Genomic DNA, 17,319 nt, shown 5'->3' on the forward strand with positions numbered 1-17,319 from the left:
TGTCGATCCCTCGCGAGGTCTGAAAACATTTAGACATCACCTCGAGGCACGATCGTGTTCTTGGAACAACATGGAGTAACGCTCGTTTCGAGATGATGCACATATGTCGAGTTATTCTATGAAAACTGTTTTCGATACGATGAATTGCTCGATTTGTTTGAATCGTCATTATCGGCTCGTTGTATTCCTTCGATTTCGCTGGATTAATTCTCTTCGATTAATGTTGAACGGATCGCTACCTTTAAGTTTATCGTATCGGCGAGGTCACGGTGTTTGAAATCATCGACGATTCATTCAACTTTCGCGAAAGTTTTCCGAACACTGTCAATCTTACTGCAAGTTGCGCTGCCACCGTACGACAATGTCTCTGCATGTCTCCGGCTGCCATTGTTTCTCGAATTATCCGGTGGGGGCGGAGCGTCGCGCCCTCGAAAGGTCGTCCATTACCTCCAGCTTTACCATCGAGATTATCTGGCGCCATGGACTCCTTCTCTCATTAATTCTCTGAAATAACGACGATGAGAATCCGCGCTTCCTGCTCAAACACGCTACTCCATCAAACATACGTTCGTTTGTTCCTTTTTTTGTCGTTTTTAATGCTCAAAATTGATGAATCTTACTCCGACCAGTTTCTTATAGTAACATCTAAATCTGATACTTTGTACGGGGCATGAGAAAGGAGTGGAAGGATCGTAGGTTGTGTATCTGACGGATCTCGTACTTTCAACTCATATTCTCGCGATTTCAATATTTCACTCCGAAATTTGTAATATACAATTACAATTGATACTGTTAAATCGATAACTATTTATTAAGTAGAAAAGTCTAGTGGGCGTGCTCGAACAAAATAATTAATACGGTAATATTACACTGATTCTTTCGAAGTGTCCCTTTGAAAATGGTTTTCCATATTGCAAGCAACCTTATCACGAGTTCTAGTATCAGTGTATAAGCTAACTGCAACGGTCAAACGTTGGAAATCATTTCTAGGTGGACTCTGCTCAGACCCGGAAGCATCGAACGGTATTCATGCGATAACCAAAGCCGTGAGAGCTTGTAGGATCCTAATTATTCGTATTTCTATTGTTTATTAGATTCTAGCGGTTAAAGTAGATCGATCGACGAATATTTTTACGAACGGACTGATTTGCCCCCGTTTCTCGTAAATTTTTCCTCGGTGCGCGCTATTTCGAGAAATCGGGGAGCATCCGGCGCGGCAACAGGTGCGCCTAGTTTTCTTTATTCTTTGTTGTGAATCGCCTTGCACGAGTGCGCCCGAGTTCCAGCTGGACGGTCGTTTCCTTTTTCCCCTCGAGTCACATACCTGACTATCTCCGATCGAGCTCGATCGGGGACAATGGCCGCCGGTGAGCTCCTCTCGCTTCGCAAGGGCCTCGGAGAAAATCCGACCGATACCGTATTGTTGCTATCGTTCGATGCTGACGACAACGATAAATGGTTCGACGTTTCTCAAGTCGAGATCACATTCAGTCCTTGTTCTACGTTCCGATGAGAGTGCAGTTTATTGCAATCAATCGAAACAAAAATCGAATATCGAAACACGAAACACGAAAAGCTTTAATATTAAATTAAACAATTAGATTATCCTCAAGGAAATTTATAGGACTCGTTCTTATTGGTTTCGCAACCGTGCGCATTATGTAATAGATTATAGAGTAAAAAAAAGAACATTCATTTTTATTTCACAATGACGCACGGCATCGTACGTAATAATAAATAAATATAATAAGAATATACTATATCTAGATTACGAACAAATGTCACGAACTTACCTATACTCTTGGTCTAATGGCTCCGAGGAAAATGTAGTAGCTTCTCAATATGTTGTAAGACGTTTAATGACATTTACAAGCTAGATCGAAGGTGAAACGAATATTACATATTAATGTAATACAGCATCGGTATCTACATCCGCCGAACCCCTGATGATGGCGAAACGTTGGAACGCTCTCCGAAGCGAACACAACTTGCACCTGGAAATCTCGAACAATATGAACTACGAGAACCCAGGTGTGAAAGCATCGTGCATCCAACGTCGTGTAAAACTTCAAAACGACGTATTTTTAAATCATTTAGAAAGTAAAATCTCTCTGTTGTCGGTTTTGGAACGTAGTTTCCTTTTTTTCTTTCCATTCGTATTTTACTTCCTCGACAAAGTCCTTCGTTGTCGTTCTTCAAATGTGGTTTTTGTTTTCCTCTATTCGTTATTTGCGTCTTCGATATTATTTCACGGCGTACTCGACCGAGCCACGGTGCCTGGCATCTTTTCCAAAGTTTCGCGAAACGTTCCCTGGCGTGTGAAAAGGGAGGACGTTGACTCGTTAGCTTGGAAAGCAAGATTGCGCTCGCCGGAGTTGCGTTCCGAGACGAGAAACGGCGAGCGTGTGGTTTTACCTCTTGCAAATAAAAAAGGTCGACTTCGCGTAATGTCTGTAATTTCCAGGGATTGAAAATTACGTTAGGATTTAAAAACGGATACCGGGCGGAGAAATACTTGTAATCCTCTCGACTGTGATAGTTTCACGGACCGCAAATTTTGCTCGCGATGTGAAACAAACTAATCGTATCGTGTAATTTAATTCTATCGTTGATTCGAACTACTTTTTCCGACGAAATGGTAGATTTCTTAAAAATGTAATCGTTCCCAGAAATATTCACTAATAGCGTTGTATACAATTTTAGAAGTATTAAGTATTAGGAACGCGGTTTTGATCGACATCTTTCACTGGAAGACTATTATTAGCCTTTTTTTTCAATTGTTTGCTATACTTTTTGTTCGAGGACGACTCGAATAACCAACAAATTGAGATCAAAAACGTTTTTAATTAAAAACTTCAAGATTTCCAATGCAAATTAACTTCTTCGTACCCTGAGCGATATTCAGTTTCAATGATCTACATAATATTTTATATGAGTTTATCTTTTTTCGTCGGGTCGAAGTAGCCTGACGCGCGTCATTCGACGAATCGCAGATGGAAAAACTCAGTCGTTTCGATGATTGAAAAGTGGTCTCGATTCGATCGTTCGTTCGTTTGACGAATGCTTGCACAACTCGGCTTATTGATTCGTTTCCGGCGTTTGAAGTCGATCGGCCAAGTCGAACTGTAACGAGCCACGTCGATTTAGACGTCGCGACCTCCTTCGCGCGTATTTCCGCGTACAGTTTCGAATAATTTCGTTTGTAACGTCGAAGAAGCAGTTGACTCCGTTTGAACCATTATCAGAAGCAGCTACTATTCAAACGGAGTGCGTCTCGCGAAGACGTTCGATGTTTGTATCTGGATAAGAGTTTAGTTTGTTCCTGCGAACAGGTGACCGTCCAATTACCAGATTCTTTTTCCATCTTCTTCAGTTTCCACAGGCTTACGATATTACGCGTGCAGACTATTATTCGCGTCCGGCCGCCCCATTCCGGTCTTTCTATTCTGAACCTTTTCTTTTACCTCTGTCCTTTTCCCGCGTCTCTCTTTGTACCGCCTCGTCCTCGCGCTGCTGTCTCACAAATACCGCTAAGACTTTAATGTATTCTGTGGGAAAAGGTTTGAGGAAGCCGTAGCAGTCGTTGAAATCCTTCGTCCCACTGTCGCCGTTACCTCGACGATAGAATTGGAATAATATTCCCAATTATCTTGAGCGTAGAAAAGAAAAAAACGTACGCTCTTGCACCGTTAACGCTATTTCTACCAAATGTGTCGAAATGATCGAAATGGGTGTTAATATCTACACGTTCTATTGGAATGTGAGCGTGGGTCACGTGTCAAGATTAAGTAACTGTAGATCCGTTAGTCAATCTCTATACTAATGATCCTTTGTTCGTTATTAAGTTCTCAAATACACGAAATATCATTAAAATATTAATTTACTTCCAGACTTACTCAGGATACTTATAGAGGATGTTCCCGAGCAGATTTCTGCATGGTTCTTTTAGCAATGTTTCTGAGAATAAACATAAAGTTCTTCCATTCAGAGTTTTTGTAGCAACCAAGGCGTAGCAAGTCCACCACGCCATGTATAATTACGTATTGCAGTGGTTGTTAACGTTTCTTTTTTTCCACGAACCCTTCTCGACAGTCTAACGAAGCTTCACGAACCCTTTCTATGTAATATTTATCAGAATAATGGTCTTAAATATTAGCTCAACGGTGTTAAAAATGAAATCGAAAGAAATGGTAATTCGAGGGTACAATATCAGGTGAATATGGTGGATGGATGAGATCATTTATCTCCCATAATTCTCTGCGAGTTTGCAAAATGGCGCGTGACCTCGCGTTCCCTTGATCTACTCCTTTTCTATTCGTGTCGTTTGGCTTTCCTTCTTGGATCTTTGTTGCTTCGATTTGAATTAATAGTTTACCTAGATTGCAAGTATTCGTAACGAAGTACTCATTTCCTTCATATTACGTCAAATGTTTCAACACGTATATTTCATTTCTCGTATAAGCGTGTATTATTCAAAACATTCGATGGAATTCGCCATGTTTTCCTGACATTGTTCATCGACGAGCGCAAGCCAGTTCTTGCAAGCGACGCAACTCACGACCTTTGACCTCCCCCTCCTTCGTCGAGCTATCGTTCTTCTGGTCATTGGTTGTCTCGTATTTGCGATCCAACTCCTCGGATTTGCAATTTATGAGTTCACGTTACCGCTTCGTGCACCGCAACCACACGGCGTTTTAACACCTTAATACGCTGTTAAATCACGCTTTTTATTTTCGTTTCGCGATCTCTTTCGACCCCCTTTTTCACCACGGATCTTTTCGCGAAAGAGACGAGTCTCTGCACCTGTTCCAGACACGAAGGAACAGTGACGAGAATTCGTAAAAATTTATGACGAAGATCGGTTATTTCTCGGTTCTCCTATATGGTGCTTCGCGTAAAACAATTTTACACGGGCACCATTACGACCCACGGGCTGTAAAATTTAGACGAACTTTCGACGGGGGGGACGGACAGGTAATTCCGAACATTTACCTGGGTCGAGGACAGTTCGGATCGGTATTATTTTTCCACGTCGTAAATCGTTTCTTGGAACGACCATGGTGGTAAATGGCCAGGGTACGAGTGAACGAAAATAATGGAGGATCGTCCACACCAGAGTCGGGTAAATTTTATTCACGAATAATGAATAGAAATGTTAGATTCGTTCGTAAACTAACTTCCGTTTACGCTTTTGTTGGTAAATTTATTCATAAATTAGAATCAATCGACGGATATCTTTAAACCGTCGCACAAATATTTAAGCGTGTCTGTTTAACTGCGTGAGACCTAAAATCGAATGCAACATTAACATGCGCTAGATAGGAATCCGTTTACGAAGGATACGCATATTTAAGATTACTTATGCTGACTGTGAGTTATATTACTGTGGTAAGCGGAGTTTTAGGAGAAAGAACCGCGATGTTTGGATTAACGATAAATGGGATGGGATAGGTCGTTGTTGCGTGTGGTGGAAAAGAATTTATCACGGTGATTATTGTGGTTTCTAAAGAGAAGATCGCGTGAATAGGAAGGTGTTGTTGTAGAGAGGATTTCATGCAGGGTGTTCGGCCACCCCTGGGAAAAATTTTAATAGAGGATTCTAGAGGCCAAAATAAGACGAAAATCAAGAATACCAATTTGTTGATGGAGGATTCGTTAAAAAATTATTAACAATTAAATTTAAAAATTTCAAATCGTTCTGGAAAAATTATTTTCGGTTGCGGGGGTCAATTACAATCATTTTTGGTGAACAGATATACCCCCGAAATCCTACCCACTTTCTAGAAAAAAATTCGAGAAGGTGGGGAAATTTTTCGACGAAAAAAAAATTTTTCAAATCATTCTAAAAAAATTATATTTAATTACAGGGGTTAATTACAATCATTTTTGGTGAATAGACATACCCCCGAAATCCTACCCACTTTCTAGAAAAAAATTTGAGAAGGTGTGAAATTTTTCGACGGAAAAAAAAATTTTCAAATCATTCTAAAAAAATTATATTTAATTAGAGGGGTCAATTACAATCATTTTTGGTGAATACACATACCCCCGAAATCCTACCCACTTTCGAGAAAAAAATTCAGTATTGGCGTAATGTTAAACGTTAATAACTTCTTAACGAAGCCACCATTAACAAATTGGTATTCTTGATTTTCGTCTTATTTTGGCCTCTAAAATCCCCCATTAAAATTTTTCCCAGAGGTGTCCGAACACCCTGTATATTAGAAGACAGAAACGAAGAATGTATCTTTTTATAATAAGAATTTTAGAATTTTAGAATTTAGAATTTATATTATTTTCTGCCTATTAATTAGACAAGGAGAATGCGCATAATCAAACACAGAAATGATCAGAAGCGAAGACGATGTTTCTGAAATCATGACCCGTTGAATTCTATGGGATAGGTAGATCGAGATCCAAGATAAGGCGGTATCAGTTATGCTAATAGTATTAAGTGTAACTGTTAATAGGCTGTGATCTATGGTATCAAAAGCTTTAGAAAAGTTGAGAAAAACAATTCTTCGCGAAGGACATTCTCAGATACACGAAACAGAGTAAATTTTCTTTCGTTATTGTTAAAGATAACGTTACGTTTCTGCTTTCATATACATTACTGAGAGCAAGTCTCGACACATCTTGAAGAATTTTGGTTAAACTTAACAAATGAACTGTGCCTACCCGAATAGGTTGTTTATATTCGAGTTAAGCATATATCATTGTAAAGCATGTTTATGGAATAACGAACCGTTGTATCAGTACAAATATTATTATATTTGCACGATTGCATCAATTTGGCCATACGTCTGTGTACTCGCGTTTGCCAAAAATAACTCGTCAACTTCGATGATGCCCAAGTAAAGTCCTGGTATCAGTGTGGTCGCGATACTCTTAATATTCAAAATTACGCCTCCGTAGACTCTGCTGATTATCTGATACTAATTAACATTTACGTAATGTTAATGTTGGTTCGTTTGTGTCGCAAGTTACGCCACGAGGTTTTATCGGCACGTCGATAAAGATAATTCAAGCCCGTGGCACGGTAGCATGCTCGTACCGAACTACCTTGATCCGTTAACCCCGCGTCAAAGAACCTGCCTATTAAGTTTCTTGCACGGCTCCTACCAACATCGACGTATATGTATATACTTACTTGCCATGTGACATCCGCGTATACGCGTTTACGTATCATGGCTTCTCATAATCGCCATTTTCATACGCACTGATTGCGATGCTTTTTAACACTTTAACGATCGCACGTTTCGCACGAACACCGTTGCCTGTCGCGACAATTTCGATTTAATAGAACCCCTCCAACTGTTTCTCGAGCGAATATTTTTAAACGAAATATTCAATCGCTAGCTCTACACAGCTTTATCGTTGAGCAAACACGCAAATATCAATCCCATTAAAACACACAGGTCGATCGTCTTCGTATATGTATTTCTTTATCCTAGGAAACAGCTTGGCAAACGTACGTCGACTGAAATTCCTTGTAATCGAAGAACTTTTGTATTTGATATTTTTGTAACAAATGTGCTATGCTCGAGATATTTGGATTTGAAGTTTTCAAATGGTTACTCTGTATGTATACAGGGTGTTCGGCCACCCCTGGGAAAAATTTTAGTGGGGGATTCTAGAGGCCAAAATAAGACGAAAATCAAGAATACCAATTTGTTGATGGTGGCTTCGTTAAGAAGTTATTAACGTTTAAAATTCCGCCAATACTGAATTTTTTTCTCGAAAGTGGGTAGGATTTCGGGGGTATATGTATTTACCAAAAATGATTGTAATTGACCCCTATAATTAAATATAATTTTTTTAGAATGATTTGAAAATTTTTTTTTCGTCAATAAATTTCCCCACCTTCTCGAATTTTTTTCTAGAAAGTGGTTAGGATTTCGGGGGTATGTGTATTCACCAAAAATGATTGTAATTGACCCCCGCAACCGAAAATAATTTTTCCAGAACGATTTGAAATTTTTGAATTTAATTATTAAGAACTTTTTAACGATGCCTCCATCAACAAATTGGTATTCTTGATTTTCATCTTATTTTGGCCTCTAGAATCCCCCATTAAAATTCTTCCCAGGGGTGGCCAAACACCCTGTACATATACACGGTTGCTTGTAAATAAACCGTCGTAGGAAGAGTCGTTGCGTACTTTTGGTAACGTCAAGATAACAGGAGATACTAAGTTCCGTTTCTAACGACTGTTTCGTACAGTAAATATTACGTCTGTCGTGCATTGTGAAATTGTTCGATCTCTTTTAGTTTCGAAACGAAAACTTGTTTTTAACACTTGCACTCGTTCGGTGCAAACTTGCTACTTTCTACTCGCGTTTGAAACGTGGTAAAAGCTTGAGTTACCGTAGCAGCGGGTTACTTTTTTTTTTCTTTTTCGTCGATGATCACTGGAGTTTCTACCATCGATTCTTTTCGCGTGTTACGAGTAATTACGCCAAATTCCTAGTTACAATCAACGACGCGTTGGTATACCATTTTTAAACTCGTTTAGATGATCTTGTGGTGCGTTGCGGAAATGTTTTATATAAGCAAAGGCGGAAGCTATCGGTTTAAAAAGAAGCGTACTATGTTTCATTTGCATACGTGGATCACGCGAATCGATGCAAATATCGATACGAACGATTATTAATAATTTCCATGTGCACGATTGTTTTATGTTATCAGAAAGAATGTTACACGACAAAACGAAACAGTTGCAAAGTTTTTGTAACCCAATAGTATCGCGTAATTTCTCGATGTTACGTCGGACAGTAATTTAACGAAGTGTTCTTTAATTGCTGGTCAATAATAAAAAAAAAAGAACTAAATAAACACTGGCATAAAACTTTTATTGCACAATTTACATACTCCTGTTCGTATGCAACCGATTCGGTTTATCATTGTGCATGACGTGTAGCAGGGTTACAGGGGCACGTGCGATTGGCAAAGGTAATTACGTACCCTGCACTGTTGGTACGACTTATAAAAAGAACCACGATGTCTTATAAGTCGAAGCTTCGTTTATATCTCTTCGTAGATTCTCGATAACTGAAAAGGTAAACAGAAATTAACTCGAAGTTGCACGGTACACATTCGACCTCAACAACTTTAATTTATACAGTGTGTCTCAGGTTTTAATGTTCAAACTTTGTCAGCGTATCCTATAACACTAAATGAGAAAAAAAAATGTTGAGAAATATAGGTCATTTAAAGCTTTATTAAAAAGTTATCGGTATCAGTAAATGAAATGCATATCTGTAGATTCTCGATTCGTAAACACTCGTGACATTTCGATATGAAGTCCAACAACTCACTAACAGCTATTATTGGCGAAAATTACTTTCAAAATCGTAGTCGACCTTAGATAGCAAACACAATTTATGTAAACACGCTAAATGTAAATATTGCTGATTGCTCGCAGTAACAGCAAGTCGGTTACTATTCTACTTGTATTACGTATTTGTTTTATAACTTTTCGATGAAACTTTAAACAATCTATGTTTATAAACATTCTTTTCTCATTTGTATAGAAGAAGAACATTAAAACCTGGAATACCCTGTATAAATCGGTCTCTAGAACTCGATAATTTGTTTCTGTTCCCATTACATTATATCGTCATTTCCAATGGAATACAATCTATATGGCGCTTTCTGAGCATGAAATAATTATTTAACCGGAAAATTTTTCGAATGATTCACCGTTATGTTGGCCATTTATGGACCTGACGATTGCAGGTGTTGGGAAGACAACAATACATTGTACGACCGATGGTAATGGATGAAAGTTGTACACCTGGAACCGGTAGCGACAATCCGGCGGTCGCCGGAAGTAGTGGAGTTATCAGCGAAGCAGCACTGACGCACGCTCCGGCGTTAACTGAAAAAACGGTTCGAGAACACGGGATTCCTTTGGAGCAAGCCATCGAGCAGGTAATTAAAGTTTATCGAAAGATTTTAGATCAAATACACGGGTCGTTGATATTTGTAAAGCATACAGTTATGCAATTTCTTTTTCTATACGCGTACACTCCATACGAATGATAAGAGGACACAATAATTTCGGCCTTCGCTATGTAAAAAGAAAGATAAACGTTTCGGAATACACGCAATCGGTCGTGTCGCCGAACAAATATTTCAAGACTACAATTTCGAGTGTTAAGTGTTTTCTTGTATTTTAGCAAATAAAGTACATTTACTCTTAAATTACATGTAAAAATATCGGCAGAACGAAAACTTGGAAACTGTTACATAGGCTTAGATCTTCGAAATAGTTACAAAGGACTTTTATTCCGAAGAACAGTTTTTCAGAATAGAAGTTCGTGAAAATTTCGATCGGAACTTTTGTATAACGGTTTAAAATAATTATTTTCGGAACGTTTTCGTGTTTGGGGGATGCAAAATTGTATTTTATAAAACTTCAGATGTTTCGAGAAATGTAAAGGAAATTTTTACATAATTTCATTTTTAACAAAAGTTCGAAGCATGGTGGTCTTCCATGTCCTGCGTGACGTCTGGTTCCACACCACGTTTCGTCGTAGACGGTCAGGCGCCGTTAAGACAATGCTTGCACCCAGAGGCCTGCAACAAAGACATCGAGCTGCCAGAGCACTACAACTTCTTTCACGATCTCCGCAAGGAATTCGTCGCCTGTTATTCCACCCACGGAGAGCTTTCGACCTTTGGAATACAGGAGATGCTGGAATGTATCCTTTTACAAGTCATTAACGATTCGATGTTGCTCAATTGTTTCCTTGTTTTCTCCGCGCTCGCGTTCGTCAATCCTTTCCACAATGAAACGTCATAGGACCACTAAAACAAGTTGCTCCCCCCACTCTCGAGGAGTCAAGAGACGAAAAAACTCTTATTTTTCAACAACTGCATAGTATCTACTTCAGTGACCCAAATTTAGGCCAAATTCTCTTCGAACCGATAAAGCAAACGTATAGCAATTCAGTTTTTTGTTTGACATTTTTATCTGTATAGATAAGAATTTGATCCATCTCTAGTTTGGCTCCCTAATAATAACACTGTTACATACTAATTTAGTTCTGATGTTTATTCGATCGAACAGTTAAATTTTTATCTGTTTGGTATGAAATATTTCATTCTATAATTGAAATTTCAATATTTATTTAAACATTTGGTAAACCCTTTATTGCAATCGTCACAATAATCTAGAGTAATATGTTCTCGAAATGTCCAAAATTCATTTCTAGTGTTCGAACACCTGTAAACTGTTTGAGTAATCGCATCCCTGATCCCGAACTAAAATGACAAGTTACTCCCTCTGGCGAGTAGTCAGGGCAGGAAAAAATCTCCAGCAAAAGGGCTATAAAAATACAGAGGAAACGTGCTCGTGTAGGAATTGAACTTTTATTCCATCGCTGCACATAGCACTTTATATAGTTACTTTTCGATACTCGTTTGGTCGTCGTGTGAATCGTCGCGTTTCGCCGATCGAAGACAAGATTTCGGTTTTCGATACCGTCAGATCGCCTCAAGGCGACGACTATGGTCGAAACGAGGAGAATTCCAAGGCGTGCGGCCGTTAGGCGGCGCGACAGAAGTCGAATCCAACATATTCGACGAACCTGACGACGAACTGGCCGCTGGTGCAAAGTCAGTCTGCAAGCGGGCGGAGGGTGCGCGTATCGTGTAATTGCGCTCTTGCGGGCCAACATATATTCCAGCATAAATATTACTTGCACGCCGGTATCGTTTTCTTCTCGATTTTCAATATAGTACATCCGACGATCTCGTGAGAGTGTACAATTATTCATTCATTCCTTCCACGCATATTGCACGACGGCAGAACTATTCTGGATCTCTACGTTTTCTCAAACGTTTTACGGTTTGAATCCGAGGTATGTTTCCCTTATACCAACACGCATACACGTCGAAGGTTTTTCTTCCGTACGTGTTTTACGTAGTTTCGTTTTGCACGTCGCCTTTTATTCGACGGAAAAGTACGTATCTTGCAACGCGCGTTGCATATTCGTTAGAAAAAAGCATTTGCAAATAAGATGCTCGCGTAGAAAATAGTTTCCAGCAAGTTTAGCGATGTATCGTGATCGTTTGCTTTTATTCTTCTGGTTGCTCGCATACGTGCAGGTATTAACGTATAGTCATTCATATGTATTACCGTGTCATATAATTATATTTTCGTTTCCTTGGGAATGAAAAAACTAAGAACCTGCTTCGCATCTGTGTATACATCGTCTCGATTCTTTTCATATTCCTTTGCATTTGCATGAAAGGAGTCGAAGTCAGCGCGGTCGTAGGTGAGATTTAATTCGAAAGAGGAAATACTACTTCGCAAATGCAAATGGGTACCTGTCGTGGATCTAATCCAACCTCGATATTAAACTCTATTGGGATTAGGGTATTATAATCGTTCTATGTATATTGTCAGTATCGTGCGTGTTGTATCTGTCCTTAATAAAACAAAACCACCTGTGGCTATCGAGATACAGTAGACACGAATATCGATCGATTCAGGTTCGTGTTAAGATTGGTTTTTTTTTTATTTGATCACATTTTTTTAATTTTTATTTACGTATTTTCGAAATGTTTCGATAACCTTAAGTACGTAATTAAAAAAAACTCCGGAAGTGTCACTACTGCGTCTACGTTACTTCTTGTTTGTCGAGGATTCTAGTCTCGTTAAAGTCCTCCAGTCTTTATAAACAAGTCGTAAATGTTAGATATTATAATAACAGACACTGTCTTGGATCTTTTGCGAGCGTGGAATAAAAATTAGAGAAAAATTGAACGAAATCGAAATGTACACGACACCAAGATCAATCGAATGACTTAAGAAAGTCCCATGAAGTGGCCAACGTAGTCTTATCACGCGCGGAACACGGTGTAAAGGTCAACCTGGTGGAGATATTGGTAACAGCCTGACGACCAAACGAGATATACGGATAATAATTATGCGCGTAACAAGTCTGTTCGATTTCTCGGCGTTTCAGCTACTCATCCTTAAACCGTGCTCCTTTATATTTACTCAACATCGAAATAATTTCTATTTTTCTTATCACGGTAAATGTATAATTTAAGTTTTTTTTTATTGGTCACGCAAGAAATATAAACGTGCATTCGTATTATTTCCATTTATTTGGAATCGATTTCCAAAGGCTTATAAATGAATATTAAATCGGGTCAAAATAAATCGTAAATATTTTTAGGCAATGGTAGATCCGATAATGTTTGGACTCGTTCGATATCCCGATATATCGCGCGCGCTTACGTAAAGCCATCGATTATGAAAATCTATGTTCCATTTCGTCACGATAGGAATTATTGATTTTTGACAAAAATTTATCCTTGACTGATGACAATCAGATTTCGGTCTACCGTCCGATACGGAAAACGATTATCACGTGAAGGAGATACAGGACATGATCAGCGTAATACAAAGAATGATCAAAGATGGTAAGTCGTCGAGTGACAAGTCCACGAATTTTCCTCTTGGTTGGAATATAAAATATGTAATGTAAAATTATATCTAATCTGCTCTTACGGCTGATAGCGCCAGTTTTTTTTGTAATTAACGAGCAACTCGTACGAAAAAAAAAAAAAATTTATTTCTCAAAGATTAAGGTTCACATACGATATATCTATCTTTCGTGGACTCTAACACGGCTAATGAACGTAGAGTTTCGATTCATTTTAATTTATTAAGTTATAATCAGTATTTTATTAAACGTAATTCGAACCCTAATCGTACTCGTCCCGAGTCCCAATTACACGTTAACAGTGAACCACGTTGATACAGACTTCCTAATTAATCGTGTTTTATTCTTAACTGGCACGTGCCTAGACTATGAATCTTTCATTTTTCATCCATAATACTCAAGGCCGCATGACTTTCAAGCCATCATTTTTTATAGAAGCAAGAGTTCTTCTTATAATATGTCATACCCCAAAAATGGAAAATCATTAAGTGATCTTTGTTATTTTTCGTAATACTACTCGCACGTAATATTTTGGAGTTTTCTGTGATATGCAACGACACGTTCGATAGCATTTGTAAAAAATTTAATCGAATAATTGTCAAACCAGAGTCAAATGTCCTTCAAAAGGTAAATATTAAAGTTTGTTCTATTTTTTCATCCTACATTTGAAATATTTCTATTTTAAACGATACCTAACTCCACTTGCGTTGCACGCGAACGAAGAAAGGCCTAGCACAAGCGAATGCAAAGGATACAAAACGACACAATAAAAGAACGGAACGAAAAGGGAGAGAGGGAGAGAATACATAGTATATGTCTCAGGTCCGTGCATTGGTCCCTTCTGCGTGTTCATGGTTTATGAACGCGGGTCAAACTGTGTAATGTTATAAGCAGTGACGGCCATAATATACTCCTTATCACAGTGGTACTCAACTCGTGATAGTTTTAAATTTAAATGCATCGTGTGCCAGTGTATCAGACGTGTGCACGCGTTGAACACACGCAGTTGGTTTCTTGTGGGGCCACGTACACACCTCCTGTTGCTGAAAACAAAGGGCAATATTTTTACCGTCGCCTGTTCACGCTTTACTCGACGGTTAAAAAATATTTTGCGTTTGTCGCATCGAACTATGAAAATTAGACAATATTTGTCCGTGAAATTCTTCAAAAGATGTGCTGACACGTTGCACCGAGTAGGCAAATTGAATGCGAGAATTTCACTCGAGCGCGAGAAATCAGAGACAATCCACCGGTGTATGGTTACAGAAGGAAACGCGTACACGACAGAGTTCCGAGATACTGGAACGACGATTATCTTTTACGCGGGAGAATCGATTTGTGTAGTAATTATGGAAAAAGTATTCGTTTCGATGGAAATTTAGGACTAAGAGAAAATTGATTTCGATAATGGGCGTCGTTGCATTCGTGGACATTTACATAGGGCGTATACTAAACTTTCTTTCGACAGAAAATTTGCATTGCAAACGCATGTGTTGACCAGGAGGAAGCGAGGTTACCCATTGTAAATCTACCACCTCGCTTGACTCTGAGGCATCGCCTGTTAAAATTTCGTTGTTTAGACCGTCTTCTCTCTGACGTTAACGAATTAGAACAAAATAGATACTACCAAAACTTTTCAATAGTCAATGGGAAAAGATTCTTCCTTTTCTTATAAACAGAAACCGTCCGAGGACTGAGATTTATTTCGATGACGCAACCGTAAACTCGAAACATTTTTCCTCTTCATAATTCTCTAATATGAAAGGTAGATTACAAGTTCAAAATGTTACGTTGTAATTAATGCAAGAATTAAAATCGAACTTACAGCATTTAATTATATGTTTGAAATACATATATTTACGATAGGAGCAACGTATTTTATGCATGCTCGGTCTTACTGTCAATTTCCATTTGAATTTTAATGAACGAATTATTAAGAAATGGTAGAACATTGAGACCTTCGTGAATCGTATTGTACTCGATTTTTTGGATCGATGTGAATCACGATCACGTTGGTATATTAACGACGTTGATCCATGAGGTTAATCTTGACCTTACCCTTTTTCTACCATTAATATTATTGTAAAACTACTGTTATTAGCATGCCAAATAAATATATATTTATGCTCACGATTATATTTTTTCATTGTAGGTCACGTTTTCCAAACTCCTGAAGTAATTAACATTATTTTAGAACCTGGTATATGGTGAGTTATGTTTAGTACATTTTCATTTTAAAAGTGCTATTAATTCTGAAATATATTCTCTTAATTTTATGTAATGTTTTCTTGTAGCTCAAAAGATGAAGAAGTTGACAATGGCTGTGTAGTAAGAGCACGAGGTCTTCCTTGGCAATCGTCTGATCAGGACATAGCAAAATTTTTTCGTGGCTTAAATGTTGCCAAGTAAGTGAAATTTACTATGTATAGCTATTAAATATAAAAATTGTACAAAATAAATTGTAATAACAGTTGTGGTATTTGTGTACAAGCCACTTGGATCCATGTAGAAAAGGTAAACATTCATATCTGATGCATAAATAGATTTATATTGTTAATGCAGTTGTTAAATTCTATCAGATGGTTGTGTGAGTTTAATTAACAAGGAAGTAGTTAGGTTTATTTATAAGGTAGTAAACATGTTTTAAAAACTTATGTCATGTTTTGTTTACTTGTTTATGTTTTGCTCATGCTATGATAACTATTATCTGGGGTCATAAATCTTATATGCCACACAATTTTACGAATAATTCTCAAGATTATTGTGGTTGTAACGTACATAATGTTATTTCTTATGCTTATCTACTACATAATAACCTACAAAATTATGTATGATGTACTGCTCTCTATTATGTCACAGTATCAGTTAAAAATATTGTTTCATAGGGGTGGTGTAGCTCTGTGTTTAAGTCCTATGGGAAGACGTAACGGAGAAGCATTAGTACGATTTGTTAATAAAGAACACAGAGACATGGCTTTAAAAAGACATAAACATCATATGGGTGGACGATACATAGAAGTTTATAAGGCTTCTGGAGAAGACTTTGTTGGTGTTGCTGGAGGTACAAGCGGGGAGGCTCATGCATTTTTGTCACGAGGAGCACAAGTTATTGTTAGAATGAGAGGCTTGCCGTATGATTGTGTTGCTAAACAAGTGGTGAGTACTAAAAGAATAAAAAGTATTCTTTTTGTACATTCTATCATACATTTCTGGCGTCGGTTTAATGGTGTATTATTTTTTACAGCTGGATTTCTTTTTGTCAGGACAAAAGCCCTGTCATGTGTTAGATGGGGAGGATGGAGTTCTGTTCGTCAAGAAACCAGATGGGAGAGCGACTGGAGACGCTTTCGTTCTTTTTGCGAAAGAAGAAGATGCCGTAAAGGCATTGAGCAAACACAGAGATTGTATTGGTAGTCGGTATATCGAACTTTTTCGCAGTACAATTGCCGAGGTGCAACAGGTGCGTGCGCGCGCAAACAATGCGGGTACAAAAGTAGTGAAAATAGACGGTTCATTTGCATATCGATTTTGTGATTTACAGGTCTTGAATAGGGCGATTGACCCGAAACAGGTTGTGCTTCCGACACCACCCATTCCACAGCTTCCTCCAATACTTCCACAACATATCATTACGTCCGGTACGCGTAAAGATTGCGTTCGATTGCGCGGTCTTCCTTACGAAGCTCTCGTAGAGCATATTCTCGAGTTTATGGGCGAGCATTCTAAGAATATTGTTTATCAAGGTGTTCATATGGTTTATAACGCTCAAGTAAGTATATCCATTTCTTTGAAGAATTTTCTGAGTTTTGTTAGTAATAGGAGATCCAAGTGTTTTATAGAGCATTCAAGATAGTAG

The 17,319-nt window shown here is 38.3% G+C and overlaps 2 protein-coding genes across 6 annotated transcripts in view; one reads left to right on the forward strand and one right to left on the reverse strand.

The window, feature by feature from the left end:
• Nucleotides 1–15,182, reverse strand: part of Ssb-c31a (single stranded-binding protein c31A) — a 51,980-nt gene extending 36,798 nt beyond the window's left edge. Inside the window, exon 1 of the mRNA XM_076772307.1 lies at nt 15,178–15,182. The gene's annotated coding sequence lies outside the window, so the exon portion shown is untranslated. The remainder of the gene's footprint in view (nt 1–15,177) is intronic.
• LOC143345305 (RNA-binding protein fusilli-like) overlaps nt 1–17,319 on the forward strand; it is a 31,144-nt gene that overhangs the window by 1,100 nt on the left and 12,725 nt on the right. For 3 of the 5 annotated variants that reach the window (XM_076772288.1, XM_076772292.1, XM_076772289.1), the window contains exons 2-9: nt 9,739–9,933; nt 10,478–10,706; nt 13,351–13,440; nt 15,616–15,670; nt 15,758–15,868; nt 16,349–16,619; nt 16,708–16,923; nt 17,005–17,232. In XM_076772288.1, coding sequence (XP_076628403.1) covers nt 9,739–9,933; nt 10,478–10,706; nt 13,351–13,440; nt 15,616–15,670; nt 15,758–15,868; nt 16,349–16,619; nt 16,708–16,923; nt 17,005–17,232 — 1,395 coding nt within the window. Of the gene's footprint in view, nt 1–3,313; nt 3,333–5,022; nt 5,123–9,738; nt 9,934–10,477; nt 10,707–13,350; nt 13,441–15,615; nt 15,671–15,757; nt 15,869–16,348; nt 16,620–16,707; nt 16,924–17,004; nt 17,233–17,319 lie in introns of those variants that run through there. The other 2 variants (XM_076772291.1, XM_076772290.1) reach the window with 2 other exon arrangements.

Source organism: Colletes latitarsis, chromosome 9, assembly GCF_051014445.1.
Source record: "Colletes latitarsis isolate SP2378_abdomen chromosome 9, iyColLati1, whole genome shotgun sequence".
NCBI lineage: Eukaryota > Metazoa > Arthropoda > Insecta > Hymenoptera > Colletidae > Colletes > Colletes latitarsis.